Here is a 16,032-nt window from a genome sequence, read left to right on the forward strand (position 1 = left end):
TAGCAATAATGACTGTATAAAATAAATAATTCAAATACTGAGCTATATTGTAACCAAAAAAAAGGGGGAAATTATATAATTTTATACTAATACAATTGCTCAGAGATTTTGTTTAACAAGTAATTTGAAAAAATCTTTAAAAAGTAGGGGTCAAAATTATTGACACCCCTAAAGATTCTTATAAATAAAGTAGTCAAAAGTTTAGTATTTGGTCCCATATTCCTAGTACGCAATGGCTACATCAAGCTTGTGACTCTAAAAACTTGTTACATGCATTTGCAGTTTGTTTTGGTTGTGTTTCAGATTATTTTGTGTCCAATAGAAATGAATGGTAAATAATGTGTTGTGTCATTTTCGAGGCACTTTTATTATAAATAAGAATAGAATATGTTTCTAAACACGTATACATTAATGTGGATGCTACCATGATTATGGATAATCCTGAATGCATTGTGAATAATGATGAGTGAGAAATTTACAGAGGGTCAAAAATCATACCCCCGAGACATGCTAACCTCTCAAGTCTGTTCTCGAGACTACATATTGAGTGTACATTTGTACTCGGTCTTGATTCGGTCTCGGACAGCGAGGACTCATAATTTCTTCCCGAGACCAGCCGAGACCAACGGTGTAAAGAGCTCATAATTATATATACACTCTTTCTTAAAACATTCATATCTTAACAGCCTTTATATCTATTATATACATGTTTGTGCAGTGGCGAACCTATAGGCCTTCAGTGTGTGACAGGTTGGTGATTCTGAAAGAACATCAACCGTAATGCAAGCGCACTGATGTAGGAGAGTGCACTTTTAGTTAAACACAAAGGGCTAGTAGCGTAGTGGAGGGTATACGACTTATCAATTATGTACAAAGAGAAATCATGCACAAAGTAGCCTACACAATCACAAAGCACGTGAAATGTATTCACATGCGCGCGCCCCACACAGGCTAGTTACAACTGAATATAATCTGCGGCTCTCAACTGGTGCATGGAGCAGCTTAAAGAAGAATGACATCGGTAGCCGGTAGGATAGGAAAGACGTTCCAACTGATGATATCTACCAGAAAATGCTAACTAAGGCAACAGTGGGTATGCAAACCAGTTATTCTTGAAAAAGGAGAAGCTAACAAATTATTAACAACATCCTCTTTGATAACACCTGCTGCAGCCTCTGCAAACTAACTGACAACAAAAACTAGCTAGCTAGACCGTGGGAAAACTACTGCTCGCTATTGCGGAGTGACCTTTTGGCCTTCAAGAAGGCAGAAGTTTCCATAAGTTTTTGTAAAAACAGTCCCACTCATTAAGTCAAAATGTGATTAGTTGATTCCACTGTCACTCCAAAATGTTGCCCTAATACAGTTGAATGGCAGATGCCTTTATCTAGCTTCTGATGGCCTAGCCAATGGCTGACTTAGCTAGCTAGATTTATCTCCCCAGAGAGAGCAAAGAAAAATCCTGATTGGATCTTTTTTTCTCTTCAGTGTTAACCCTTTTCTATATGGCAACAGAGTCTATATGGAAACAGAGTCTATATGGAAACAGAGTCTATATGGAAACTAATTTAAATGGAAACTAGTCTATATGGAAACAGAGTCTATATGGAAACTAGTCTATATGGAAACAGAGTCTATATGGAAACAGAGTTTATATGGAAACTTGTCTATTTGGAAACACAGTCTATATGGAATCTAGTTTTTTGCATGGGTGGAGTTGGCTGGCAGCAGACTGGGTTGTGGGTGAAGCAGGCCAGGTGCTCGTGGCAGCAGACTTGGCACTGGAGGAAGCAGGTTGGACTGTAGTGGGAGCAGCCTGGATGGGGCTGGCAGCAGGTTGGACTGTAGTGGGAGCAGACTGGATGGGGCTGGCAGCAGGTTGGACTGTAGTGGGAGCAGCCTGGATGGGGCTGGCAGCAGGTTGGACTGTAGTGGGAGCAGCCTGGATGGTGTGGGGGATTTATCATTCTCATAATTGATGGGATGACTAACTTAGAAAGAATGCATTCTAGACTGGGCTGATGTAGGTTGTGTCACCTGGCAAGCTGCGATTTATGTGAAGAGCTGTTTTAGGGGGTAAGATAAGATAATAATTTGTGTCTCCAAATACTAGACTATACTGGTCCTTTGTGATCTGTGAACCATCCTTGGATGTAGGAATGGTGTCTAGGGGAGCTGGCTCTTCTCACCATGACAGGTTGTTATGATAAACTTATGCCTGGCAACAGGGATGCGCCAAGGGTCTGGGACTAGCCCGTGCGCCAACGGATTGGCTGAGTAAGTCTAAACCACGCTCAGCCTCTACTCTGATAGGCCCAGCAGAGAGCGGGAACTGAGAACTGTCAGAGTATTTGAAGAACAATCTAAAACAATGGATTAGTTCTCTGTCTGCCCTGCGAGGTATTTCAGGGAGCCCGTATACGAACCACCATACTTATCATACATACATTTTGCATATAATAAATTTAGCTTGGATTGAAGATCTCTTGATTCTTATTCCAATACCAGATTTGAATTACGTAATTTCTAACAATGGGGCTGGCAGCAGATTGGACTGTAGTGGGAGCAGCCTGGATGGGGCTGGCAGCAGGTTGGACTGTAGTGGGAGCAGCCTGGGTGGGGCTGGCAGCAGGTTGGACTGTAGTGGGAGCAGCCTGGATGGGGCTGGCAGCAGATTGGACTGTAGTGGGAGCAGCCTGGGTGGGGCTGGCAGCAGGTTGGACTGTAGTGGGAGCAGCCTGGGTGGGGCTGGCAGCAGGTTGGACTGTAGTGGGAGCAGCCTGGATGGGGCTGGCAGCAGGTTGGACTGTAGTGGGAGCAGCCTGGATGGGGCTGGCAGCAGGTTGGACTGTAATGGAAGCAGCCTGGATGGGGCTGGCAGCAGGTTGGACTGTAGTGGGAGCAGCCTGGATGGGGCTAGCAGCAGGTTGGACTGTAGTGGGAGCAGCCTGGATGGGGCTGGCAGCAGGTTGGACTGTAGTGGGAGCAGCCTGGATGGGGCTGGCAGCAGGTTGGACTGTAATGGAAGCAGCCTGGATGGGGCTGGCAGCAGGTTGGACTGTAGTGGGAGCAGCCTGGATGGGGCTAGCAGCAGGTTGGACTGTAGTGGGAGCAGCCTGGATGGGGTTGGCAGCAGGTTGGACTGTAGTGGGAGCAGCCTGGGTGGGGCTGGCAGCAGGTTGGACTGTAGTGGGAGCAGCCTGGATGGGACTAGCAGCAGGTTGGACTGTAGTGGGAGCAGCCTGGATGGGGCTGGCAGCAGGTTGGACTGTAGTGGGAGCAGCCTGGGTGGGGCTGGCAGCAGGTTGGACTGTAGTGGGAGCAGCCTGGATGGGGCTGGCAGCAGGTTGGACTGTAGTGGGAGCAGCCTGGATGGGGCTGGCAGCAGGTTGGACTGTAGTGGGAGCAGCCTGGATGGGGCTGGCAGCAGGTTGGACTGTAGTGGGAGCAGCCTGGATGGGGCTGGCAGCAGGTTGGACTGTAGTGGGAGCAGCCTGGATGGGGCTGGCAGCAGGTTGGACTGTAGTGGGAGCAGCCTGGATGGGGCTGGCAGCAGGTTGGACTGTAGTGGAAGCAGCCTGGATGGGGCTGGCAGCAGAGAAGTCAGCAGGGGTGGTGGTGAAGTCATCCAGAAGATTACCAACTGTGGGGTCCATTGCAGAGTCCTCAAAATCAGTCTCCTCCAAGTCAGTGTCCATGTCCTGTATGGCCTTCCCAGTCTGCCTGAGCAGGTAGTCCACACACCAATCAGCTGTCCTGAGCAGGTAGTCCACACACCAATCAGCTCTCCTGAAAATGAAAAAGACAGCAGAATGCAAAACAAGACAATAATAGATGAATATGATTACTCACAATATCGTCATCAAATCAAAACACTGACACATACACAACATGACCAAAAGTATGTGGACACCTGCTCGTCGAACATCTCATTCCAAAATCATGGCCATTAATATGGAGTTGGTCCCCCCTTTGCTGCTATAACAGCCTCCACTCTTCTGGAAAGGCTTTCCACTAGATGTTGGAACATTGCTGTGTGGACTTGCATCCATTCAGCCACAAGAGCATTAGTGAGGTCGGGCACTGATGTTGGGCGATTAGGCCTGGTTCGCAGTCGGCGTTCCAATTCATTCCAAAGGTGTTTGATGGGGTTGAGGTCAGGGCTCTGTGCAGGCCAGTCAAGTTCTTCCACAACCATCTCGATAAACCATTTCTGTATGGACCTCGCTTTGTGTACGGGGGCATTGTCATGCTGAAACAGGAAAGGGCCTTCCCCAAACTGTTGCCACAAAGTTGGAAGCACAGAATTGTCTAGAATGTCATTGTATGCTCTAGCGTTAAGATTTTCCTTCCCAAAACAGCACCAGACCATTATTCCTCCTCCACCAAACTTAATAGTTGGCACTATGCATTGGGGCAGGTAGCTTTCTCCTGGCATCCGCCAAACACAGATTAGTCCGTCGGACTGCCAGATGGTGAAGCGTGATTCATCACTCCATAGAACACGTTACCACTGCTCCAGAGTCCAATGGCGGCGAGCTTTACACCACTCCAGCCAATGCTTGGCATTGCGCATGGTGATCTAAGGTTTGTGTGCGGCTACTCGGCCATGGAAACCCATTTCATGAAGCTCCCGACGAACAGTTCTTGTGCTGACGTTGCTTCCAGAGGCAGTATGGAATTCAGTAGAGCACTTACAGAGGCTGTAGCAGAGGAGAGCACTTACAGAGGCTGTAGGAGAGGAGAGCACTTACAGAGGCTGTAGCAGAGGAGAGCACTTACAGAGGCTGTAGCAGAGGAGAGCACTTACAGAGGCTGTAGCAGAGGAGAGCACTTACAGAGGCTGTAGCAGAGGAGAGCACTTACAGAGGCTATAACAGAGCTGGAGGTGCCCTGAGAGACAGCAGAGGCAGTGGTGGTCTTCACATAGAATGTAGCAGAGGGGGTCTGGGAGAAGGACCAGGTGGGCTTCACAGAGGCTGTAGCAGAGGGGGTCTGGGAGAAGGACCAGGTGGGCTTCACAGAGGCTGTAGCAGAGAGGGTCTGGGAGAAGGACCAGGTGGGCTTCACAGAGGCTGTAGCAGAGGGGGTCTGGGAGAAGGACCAGGTGGGCTTCACAGAGACTGTAGCAGAGGGGGTCTGGGAGAAGGACCAGGTGGGCTTCACAGAGGCTGTAGCAGAGGGGGTCTGGGAGAAGGACCAGGTGGGCTTCACAGAGAATGTAGCAGAGGGGGTCTGGGAGAAGGACCAGGTGGGCTTCACAGAGGCTGTAGCAGAGGGGGTCTGGGAGAAGGACCAGGTGGGCTTCACAGAGGCTGTAGCAGAGGGGGTCTGGGAGAAGGACCAGGTGGGCTTCACAGAGGCTGTAGCAGGGCTGGAGAGGGGCCGGGAGAAAGGGGAAATGGTAAAAGAGTATTATATAATAATATGAAAATTATTTGAGGGTAAACAGTATTAAAAACAAATATATTTAAACAAGCTCTTCACAGGTTAAGCTATATAATATTTACCCGAACAGGCTTCCTAGGCACATCATCCTGAAATGAAAAATAAACATTTTTATATGAATACCGACAATATGGTCATGTGATATTTAAAACATGACACACAATGTAATAGGTAAAATTCCATTTACATACAGCGGTGCAGGGATTGGGGCACTCGCAGACACTGTGTATGGGTGGGGGCACTCACAGAGGCCAGAGGAAGGGTTGGGGCACTCACAGAGGCCAGAGGAAGGGTTGAGGCACTCACAGAGGCCAGAGGAAGGGTTGGGCCACTCACAGAGGCCAGAGGAAGGGTTGAGGCACTCACAGAGGCCAGAGGGAGGGTTGAGGCACTCACAGAGGCCAGAGGAAGGGTTGAGGCACTCACAGAGGCCAGAGGAAGGGTTGGGGCACTCACAGAGGCCAGAGGAAGGGTTGAGGCACTCACAGAGGCCAGAGGAAGGGTTGAGGCACTCACAGAGGCTGTAGACAACTTGGCCGGGCTACGGACATGTTGTGTCTGTAAAATATATGTAGTTGCATTAAGATTATTGAAGGTCATACTGTTATAAAAACAGATCAATACAAATCACGCTTTTGACAGGTTAGCTTGTATTTTATTTACCTGAGCAGGCTTCCTTGCCAAGTTAAAGTTTGGTCTTGCTGCAGACATGAGCCCCCAAAACCTTTGCTTATTGAACTGCAAAAGAGAGAGAAAAACCTAATAGTCACAATGAACGGAGGAGGAAACCAAGTCACCTGTCAAAATGATTATCTGAATCAGTGTTCTCTCATGGCAGCAGAGCCATAGTAGTTGAGGAAAAATAATGTAACAAAAAATGTCATATTTACCATTGACAACAAGTTCAATGCAGTCCTCAATGCAGGAGTCTGAACAGCAGACCCAGACGCTGGTGGAGCTGTAGGTGCTGGCCCAGCAGGTCCACTGGTAGAGACCGGCTTAAAATATAGGGGGGGGGAAATACAGAGACAACACTAGAGTATGGTATCTAATTTCAGTAAATCAGAAAAGAGAATACATGTTGTTTTAGCTTATAAGCTTTATTAGTGTTACCTCCTGGGGGTGAAATCCATAGACACCTCTCTGAAGCTCCCCAAGCAGAGTTGTCCACAGACATACATTGGGCAATTCTCTATCTGTAACAATACATAAGGGAGCCTGTGTTAGGAAGTCCCCTGCTGGTGACTTCACCATCTCACAGCACTCACCCCACTACACATCCCCCACACCCGAATCCAGGAGTCAAGGGGTGATGAAACTCTAGCTCTTTCTGGAACTTTCCTTAACCTTTTGTGATTGGTTGAAAAGATCATAGCTTGAGACTTTGACACTGTGTATAGTCTCTATGTTACCATATGACAATTTGATCTCTGAATAAGAGAGATGTGGGGGGCTGCCTTAATCGACATCATCGGTACCCGGGGAGCAGTTGTTGCCTTGCTCAAGACCAGAACGACAGACTTTTCACCTTGGGGATTTGAACCAGCAACCTTTCGGTTACTGGCCCAACACTCTTAACCGCTATGCTACCAGCCACCCCGCATAGGTATATAGGTAATGTGAGCTATGGCTAAACATGTTTATAACAAAGTTAATCCCCTGGATATCAAAGCATTATCTAACTTAGCTGTCATAATAATATAGCTAGCTAGCTACAAAAGCCAGAAGAAGATCAGGTGACTAACTCTGACAGGTCCTCCCATTGAAAGTGAATGCTACTGTAACATCACCAAATTATATGCTTTTTTTCCAGGAGGTTGGCTGAGTCAACCAATAGCGTCACTATAGGCTGTGTCCTTCTTCCAAAGAATGAGAAGCTATACATGATTGGCTTTTGAAACATGGACATGGAGATGGTGGGTGCTTGGACATAGTTGACAGACTAAATTGAATAAAATAGCGCCAAAGCGCCATGCTCATCCAACTGAGCTACAGAGGACCAAGTCAATGTTTTTCCACTTGGAACCGACAGGTTGCTCAACCTTATTCATGGTTTCCTTGTGTGTGAAGGTGGTGGAATTATGAGGGAATTAAGTCAAGGTCAGAATACAGCGTATCTGTAGACACACATCCATTTCTGTGATCTCCACCCCAAATGAATACCTGGCTGACACATGCGTTTCCCCATGCTTAAGTTCAAGGTCAGAATACGTGTAGAGAGAAAAGTGCATTGAAGTGAAATAAGTTATTCCCCCCTTTATGAAAAGATTATGAAAATGATCATGTCATGGATGTGTCTGTTATAGATATGTGTTGTGGTATAATAGCATCGAGGAGTCCATACTAATGTTGAACTTTCCCTCAGCTGTCAAGGAGTGTGACTTTGTGGACCACAGTGGGGCATCTGGTGACACTGAAGAAATAAACGCAGAAGGAAATGTGGAGGGATTGTTGGCTGATTTCAAACTTAACGTGGGCTTAAAATGCTCCAATGAACAAGAGTCGTCCTTTGGCAGACTGAAGAAAGAGGAGGTGGAAGTGAAGGAGTTGGTTAACTACTCGAAAGACATGTGAGTTGCCCTATACTGTAATACACTGAGTGGACAAAACATTAAGAACACGTGCTCTTTCCATGACATAGACTAACCAGGTGAATCCAGGTGAAAGCTATGATTCTTTATTGATGTCACTTGTTAAATCCACTTAAATCAGTGTAAATGAAGGGGAGAAAAACAGGTTAAAGAGGGATTTTTAAGCCTTGAGACAACTGAGACATGGATTGTGTATGTGTGCCATTCAGCGGATGAATGGGCAAGACAAGAAATGTAAGTGCCTTTGAACGGGGTATGGTAGTGTCAGGCGCACCAGTTTGTGTTAAGAACTGCAACACTGCTGGGTTTTTCAAGCTCAACAGTTTCCCGTGTGTATCAAGAATGGTCCACCACCCAAAGGACTTCCAGCCAATTTTATTTTATTTTTATAATATGTTTATTATTTTCCAATAAAAATAAAGTAAAAGAGACAGCAATACAAACAATGACATTCATTGTACTGTTGGATGGGATGGCCAGTTTAGAGGACAAAACAAAAGTTAACTCACACATACACAAAATAAAACAAAATCCTATTAGGTGGTACGTGTATAAGAAGACAGCATATAGTCATTACAAGCAGTGTAGTTCAGCCAAAAATAAATATTGAGTGGAGTACAGCACAGAGTAGCAGCAGATCGTCAGCCCAGTTATGAAGCGGGACTAGACCATTTATCCAGTATCGGCTGCCATATTTTGTAAAACAATGGACTTCTATTGGAGGTGTTGTATCGAATCTTTTCCATATGGATTACATTCCCTAAATCCCGTAACCACATTTCAAAGGTAGGTACAGTCTCCAATTTCCAAAATTGCAATATGAGCCTTTTGGCTAATAGAGTACAAATAGAGACAGCTTTCCCCTCCTGGTTATTCCCATCAACTGTACCAAACAGAGCGATCAATGGGTCTGGGGCTAGAACTCTATCAAAGGCCTTAGATAAGTAATCAAAACTTCCAGCCAATTTAACACAACTGTGGGAAGCATTTGAGTCAACATGGGCCAGCATCCCTGTGGAACGCTTTCGACACCTTGTAGAGTCCATGCCCCGATGAATTGAGGCTGTTCTGAGGGCAAAAGGGGAGGTGCAGCTCAATATTAGTAAGGTTGAAATGTTTTGTACATTCAGCCTGGCCTCAATGACGTAACATAGTAAACGTATATCTGTGACACTCAAATTAGTATGATATGTACGGTTACTTAAGCAAGAGGGAGGGAGATTGGGTGGCGTATAACGCGAATGTCTAGCAACCCAACGGTTGCGTGTTCAAATCACATCACAGACAACTTTAACATTTTTGCAACTGCTTACTGCTTTTTAGCTACTTTACAACTACTTAGCATATTAGCTAACCCTTCTCCTAACCCCTAACCATTTACATTTTAGCCATTTAGCAGACGCTCTTATCCAGAGCGACTTACAGTTAGTGCATACATTATTTTATATTTATCATACTGGCCCCCCGTGGGAATCGAACCCACAACCCTGGCGTTACAAACGCCATGCTCTACCAACTGAGCTACATCCCTGCCAGCCATTCCCTCCCCTACCCTGGACAACTTGTGCACCGCCCCATGGGTCTCCCGGTCACGACAGAGCCTGGATTCAAACCAGGATCTCTAGTGGCACAGCTAGCACTGCGATGCAGTGCATTAGACCACTGCGCCACTCGGGAGTCCTAACCCTAACCTTAACCTCTAACCCTAACCTTAACCCGTAGCGACTAGCTAACATTGCCCATCTAGCTAACGTTAGCCACAACAAAGTGAAATTCCTAACATATCATACGTATTGCAAATTCATAACATATTGTACGAATTGCAATTAGTAACATGTTATACCAATTGTAATTCGTAACATATCATACGAAATGTTGTCATTTAAATTGACAACAAGTTCAATGCAGTCCTCAATGCAGGAGTCTGAACAGCAGACCCAGACGCTGGCGGAGCTGTAGGTGCTGGCCCAGCAGGTCCACTGGTAGAGACCGGCTTAAAATATAGGGGGGGGGGGGGGAATACAGAGACAACACTAGAGTATGGTATCTAATTTCAGTAAATCAGAAAAGAGAAAACATGTTGTTTTAGCTTATAAGCTTTATTAGTGTTACCTCCTGGGGGTGAAATCCATAGACACCTCTCTGAAGGACCTCCCTGAAACCAGTACAGTTCCACAAACACCAATGACACTTTTTATTTAGACACACCAAATGATCAATGAAATCCTAAAATGTTTGACATACTTAAAGGGTGTGATTAGCTAGTAATTCTCTCTGTCTCTCCACTTGAGAGAATGCTGAGTGTCCTTTTATATTTATTTAATTATGGATTTACAAGGGGGTAACACTAATGACATAAAACTTAAGGACACATATTATATTTGTAAAAAATAATAATTTAATAGCCTTCTTTGTTTTTATTGATCTATACAATATATGAAATACTTTTATTTACTTTCTATCATTCAAAATAATAGATAGATATCTCTAAATCCCCAAAACATGTCACTACAACTCTACTCATCACTACTGGGACAAGCCCATTTGCTTTCCCTAAGTACTTTAAAGAATGCATAAAAATAATGTTTTGCAGTATAAAGGACTTACATTATGTTTTCACATTGATAAACAGTTCAATATCAACTAAAACATGTATAATGTCTAACTATTTGTAATTTTAGGGTTGTATTCAATCCGCATCACAGAAATGCAGCTTCAAAGCGTGATTGAAATGTAAAGACATTGTTTTATTTTACCCTAATTTACCAGGACTTGGCAGAAACTGCATTCACGGTAAACGCTGGATATATCGGCTCAAACGGAAATTACCTTTCAATTTATTTAGCGGAATCCGTAACGCTTCAGTGTTACAGATTGAAGAGAGCCCTTAAAGTGTTTTTCATGGTTGCAAAGGCGAGGGACGCAAAAGCCAATGCAGTTCAAGAATGACCCTCTAGAAAGAAGCCTAACTATAAAACTTAGCAGACGCTTTTATCCAAAGCAACTTACAGTCATGCGTGCATACATTTTTGTGTATGGGTGGTCCCGGGGATCGAACCAACTACCTTGGCGTTACAAGCGCCGTGCTCTACCAGCTGAGCTACAGAGGACCACTAACACCTTTAAATAATATTTGCTCGCCCACTCTATATTTTGTATAATTTATCTGGGTCCCTCCTGCAGACGTCTGGAAATGACCCACCCTGTGATCAAGCAGACCCGGGAGAAGCCCAGGGCAATATTAGGGGTGTTGATGGAGAGGATTATGACATCACAACCTTGCCCCGTCACAACCAAAGTCCGGAAGCGCGGCAATGTAGGAGCCAACGTGAGCACCTGTGTGGCCCTGAGAGAGAAGGTAGGAGGAAAGATTAACAAGCGTTCTACTGAAATGAATGATGTTTTCATCATATTTTCATGAGTGGAAAAACATAATAATGTATAACTGACAACTCAGATTTAGATGATCTCTGTTGTAAAATAGATTTTTAATCTCAATAATCTCACTTTATGATAGCTAGGCCTACATAAATAATGTAAATGTCAAGACCATATTGACAGATCACAGATGTCTGTTCAGTAGTGGTAATACTCACAGATGTCTGTTCAGTAGTGGTAAATGCTGTAGCCCTGGTTTCCCACATAGATCATTTCCTGTTTTTGTCATTAGATCCACTTCCTGAAAATGAAATAGTGTAGTAGAGGTGACTGTCTGGGTTAGAATCTGGGTCGTCTGTGCACCAAACGTCTCTGACTGATTTGACATTTTCTCCACAGGCCTCTATGAAGCAGAGCGGCAGTACTCAGACAGATAGTGATGTGTCACTGGTTATTCCTGCGAATACTGTCGTGGCCTACAGTCTGATTGAACTCTTTGTCAAATGCAATGGACAGTTTGGTGAGGAAGTGTATGGTTAATCAAGTGCAATGTCCCAGGTATAGCTGCATGGTTAAGTACCATGGTAAAGTACACAGCTAGCTTATGTTCCTCAGTGTGTATGTGGTACAGCCACTGTATCTGTCTGTGTGTGACTGGTTATGGCTGTTGTCTGCTCTTGTCCACAGAGCTGTGCCTCTTCTCCAACAAAGGGGGCTTTGAAAAGGTTAGGTCAAATTATGAGTTTGAAGAGGATGGAATTATGGACCTGGTGTGTGACTTTGATGCCAACAGCCCCCTAAATCTGAAGAAAGGTAATAATGCCAGTGGAGGCTAATGTCTCCTGTCTAGTGGTCAACATGCAGTCTACTGAATGGATCATCTGGTCAACATGTAATGAAGTCTACTGAATGGAATGTCTGGTCAACATGTAATGTAGTCTACTGAATGGAACGTCTGTTCAATATACCACACTTTTGGTATATAAAAAAACATTAATCACACTTTGACAAAGTAACATGGTTTGTCTGTTGTTTTTGTGTTGACAGAACTGGAGAAACTGAGTAGTCATTTCCAGCTGCTGTCAGTCCTGCCAGCGGCCACACGCTCCTCTCTGCTCCAGCTCCTCAAGACAACCATGGAGGATGGAGAGGCAGTCAGTGTGCTGGAGAGTGTGGTGAGTGGGACGTACAGAAACACGGGCCAAACACACACACACACACACACACACACACACACACACACACACACAACTAATGGCAGGAATGAATATATCAACCAGAATATCTGTAACATACTCTCGCTCTTAAATGTACTCTCTCTCACTCTTCTCCCTCTCTCCTCTCTCTCTCTCCTCTCTCTCTCTCTCTCCCCTATCTCTGTCTCTCTGTCTACAGCTGGATCGGACGTGTGATGGTGAGACTCCTGACCTGGGTGATCTGGAAGAGTCTGAGAGGGAGACAGTCCAGGCCATACTGGATCTTGTAGACCAATGTGTTGGGGAGGATGAGATCAGATCCTCACTTCTCACTGCCATCCACCTCATTGTCAGTGCCATGGACGGTGAGATAGAGAGCAGTTTCCACAGGATTCTGTGTTATTATTTGATCAGTTACTGGGAAACTAGGTTCACTACTGTGGTTTTATATGTGTGCATATTTATTTCTTCAGGAATGACAGATGAGGGTCTCTCTGTGTTGGGATCCTGTTGCAGTCCTCCAGTCTTACAGGCCCTGCAGATCCTGGTGAGTTCACACCTGCTTGATTGAGCCTCCAATCCTGTATGGACTGGACTTCATTTTTCTACATTTTTGTTTATGTAAATGTATTTGGGTATATCTTCCCATTCTAAATAAACTAATATTTCTACCATTATGATAACATTGTGCCACCAGTAGAGGTAGTAACACCGATGATAGTAACCAGTGCCATTTTTAACAAAAATATTGGTGGGGCAAACTCAATGAAAAAAGTGAATATGAATCGATACATTACTACACTACACTAACCATAGAATGCACAATCATAAATAATTACCACTCACAGAAATGAGTTTAGAGCCACACACACAAACGTTCTAACATATGGGTTATGATCAGTTTATAGGCTACTTTCCCATATCTTTGGCTCTCATTGCACGGAAGACCACGGTAGTCCAGCATACTTTTATAGAGTAAAGTACATTTTACTTCAGAATCAATATCAGCATTGGTCTGCAATATTGCTAATCATTGTAACACCATTCTGAGTGTAGTTGCATCTGCCTGTTAACAAGATGCTCCGGTTATGAATAAAGCAACAACGTTTATAAAGCTACTCCCTCGCTTCAACCATTGCATAGAAACAGTTCAATGGGTTATTAAATTCTGACATCAATCATTAACAACACGTTGTAGCTAGCTAGCTGTTAGCCACCACAAGTTCTCTCCAAACCACTCAGGTTGAATTATTTTCTAACTTGCTTTATTTTAATGGAGGCCTGTTCATTGGCTGATGAGCACCAATATGTCTTATCTCTACATTTACTTTATTACGCAAAGTTTGAACATGATTTGCTAGGAGATAGTTGACATGATTCATGAAGACTTTTCAGCTAGCTAGCTAGAAGACGATAAACAATTATGAAATTGACACATCAGTCCAATCAAAGCTACCGGAGATAAGACGTCGATTTATCTGTGGCAAATGACATCAAGCCTTCTTGGGCGGGCACTACTAATGAATCTCTATGGCAGCACCCAAGTGGGCAACCGCTGCCTGAGTCTCCCAGTACATGCTGTTGCACTGTCCCAATGAATTCACTCACCCATCTGAACCTTTGAGAATGTGCCAATCATGTGCAGCCAATTGTGCGCAACCAGAGAAGATCAATGAGGGCTTTCCCCTGGCTGGCCTCTCCACAACATTTCACTGAAGGAGGCTGAAACAGCTGCATTAGGGAGCTGTCTTACTCAATGAAAATTGACCAAAATAACAATACAACCGGGAAGCGAGGACGTATGCTTTATTAGCTCAAGCAAATCAAATGTGTTTGCTTACTGATATAATATCATGTTGTGATATGAATGAAAGCCAGAATTACATGCAAAACATCGCCATCTCCTGGATAGTTGTGGGACTGCCCTAAATGACGTGTCGCCACTGACAGTAACACCAATGACACATTTAAGTAAATTAGGTTTTTCTTAAATGGAGGCCACCCATCTCAAATCTAAGGTCATTTAACCTTTAGTAAATTATTAAGTAAATTATTTTTAAAGAGATTTGATTCATCATTTTGCTCAGAGTGTAATTTCCCTTCATTTCAATTGAGTTACACCAATTACACTTTTTATTTAAACACACCAAATAATCAATGGAATCATTATATTTATGACATACTAAAAGGGTGTGATTAGCAAATAATTGTATTTAATATAGACCCCTACCCTAATAACAGTTTGCCACTGGAAGGAATGCTCAAGGTCATTGTATATCTTTGTAATGAGTGATTTACAAGGCGGTAACACTAATGATATTAAATATGTTTATTTTATAGCATTCAAATAATCTAAATCCCCAAAACATGTCACTACCACTCTACTCATCACTACTGGGACAAGCCAATTTGCTTTCACTAAGTACTTTAAACAATGCATAAAAATAAAGTTTTGCAGTATAAAGGACTAATTGTCATTTTAAAGTGTTTTTCATTGTTGCAAAGTCGAAGGATGCAAATGCCACCTTAATTCAAGAATGACAAAGAAAATAAAGCATATAAATGTTATTCCTGTGCTGCTTGTCCTCCAGGTGCAGCATGTGGCAGCAGGGAGTGGGGAGACCCTCTCTCTGAGAGATGCAGGTCTGGCTGTTCTAACTGAGGAGGAGGTGTTTGGGAGGACAGAGAGTCTCTTTGGTCACTCTAAAGTTACACTGAAGAGAGAGGAGGACACACTGAGGACAGAGATGAAGGACCAGCCTGGATACCTTCCTCTTGTCATGAGTATCACTGTGAAAGGCCTGGCTTCTTTAGTGTAAGCTGAGAGAGAGTGAGTGAGTGAGCTAGAAAATCATGTTTGAACTGATACACTCACGATTCCATTCCATGTTTTACTCTTGCACTAGTTGAGCTAAAGAACTAGTGAACAACAATGTATGTATCCTTGTAATGCTTTCAGTAAAGTTCAACAAACATCCCCAATGCTCAATATGTGGAGTCAGTATGATGGTCCATTCCTGTGATGTCTGTGAGATTCACAATATACATTTTGTCATCAGAAACCTTATGCTGTGTGTGTGTGTGTGTGTGTGTGTGTGTGTGTGTGTGTGTGTGTGTGAGAGAGAGAGAGGGTGTGTGTGGGTATGTGTATGTGTATATGAATGGGAGAGTGAAGGAGGGTGAATATTAATATGTGTAGGAGGGCAGAGAGAATGGGTGTGTGGAGGAATAGTGTATATGTTGTGTGAATGAAGGAGAATGGATGAGGACGTAGATGTATAGAGGGTGTAAATGTGTCTGAGAAGAAGGGAGGGGGAAAAATATTTAGATGGTGATAAACTGGGTCTGGTGGGTAAGACAGGACAAGGAGGGGAGGTGGTGATAAACTGGGTCTGGTGGGTAAGACAGGACAAGGAGGG

The 16,032-nt window shown here is 44.1% G+C and overlaps 1 protein-coding gene across 5 annotated transcripts in view; it reads left to right on the forward strand.

Annotated features, from left to right (window-relative positions):
• LOC311139722 (gasdermin-E-like) overlaps positions 1–15,588 on the forward strand; it is a 40,240-nt gene extending 24,652 nt beyond the window's left edge. For 4 of the 5 annotated variants that reach the window (XM_084174645.1, XM_084174646.1, XM_084174644.1 and 1 more), the window contains 7 exons: positions 11,223–11,397; positions 11,817–11,937; positions 12,105–12,230; positions 12,465–12,592; positions 12,813–12,978; positions 13,087–13,160; positions 15,205–15,588. In XM_084174645.1, coding sequence (XP_084030771.1) covers positions 11,223–11,397; positions 11,817–11,937; positions 12,105–12,230; positions 12,465–12,592; positions 12,813–12,978; positions 13,087–13,160; positions 15,205–15,432 — 1,018 coding nt within the window. In that variant the 3' untranslated portion in view covers positions 15,433–15,588. The remainder of the gene's footprint in view (positions 1–11,222; positions 11,398–11,816; positions 11,938–12,104; positions 12,231–12,464; positions 12,593–12,812; positions 12,979–13,086; positions 13,161–15,204) is intronic. The other variant, XM_084174647.1, reaches the window with a different exon arrangement.
• The last annotated feature ends 444 nt before the right edge of the window (positions 15,589–16,032 follow it).

This window comes from Coregonus lavaretus (genome assembly GCF_964263955.1).
Source record: "Coregonus lavaretus genome assembly, chromosome: 13".
NCBI classification, from domain to species: domain Eukaryota; kingdom Metazoa; phylum Chordata; class Actinopteri; order Salmoniformes; family Salmonidae; genus Coregonus; species Coregonus lavaretus.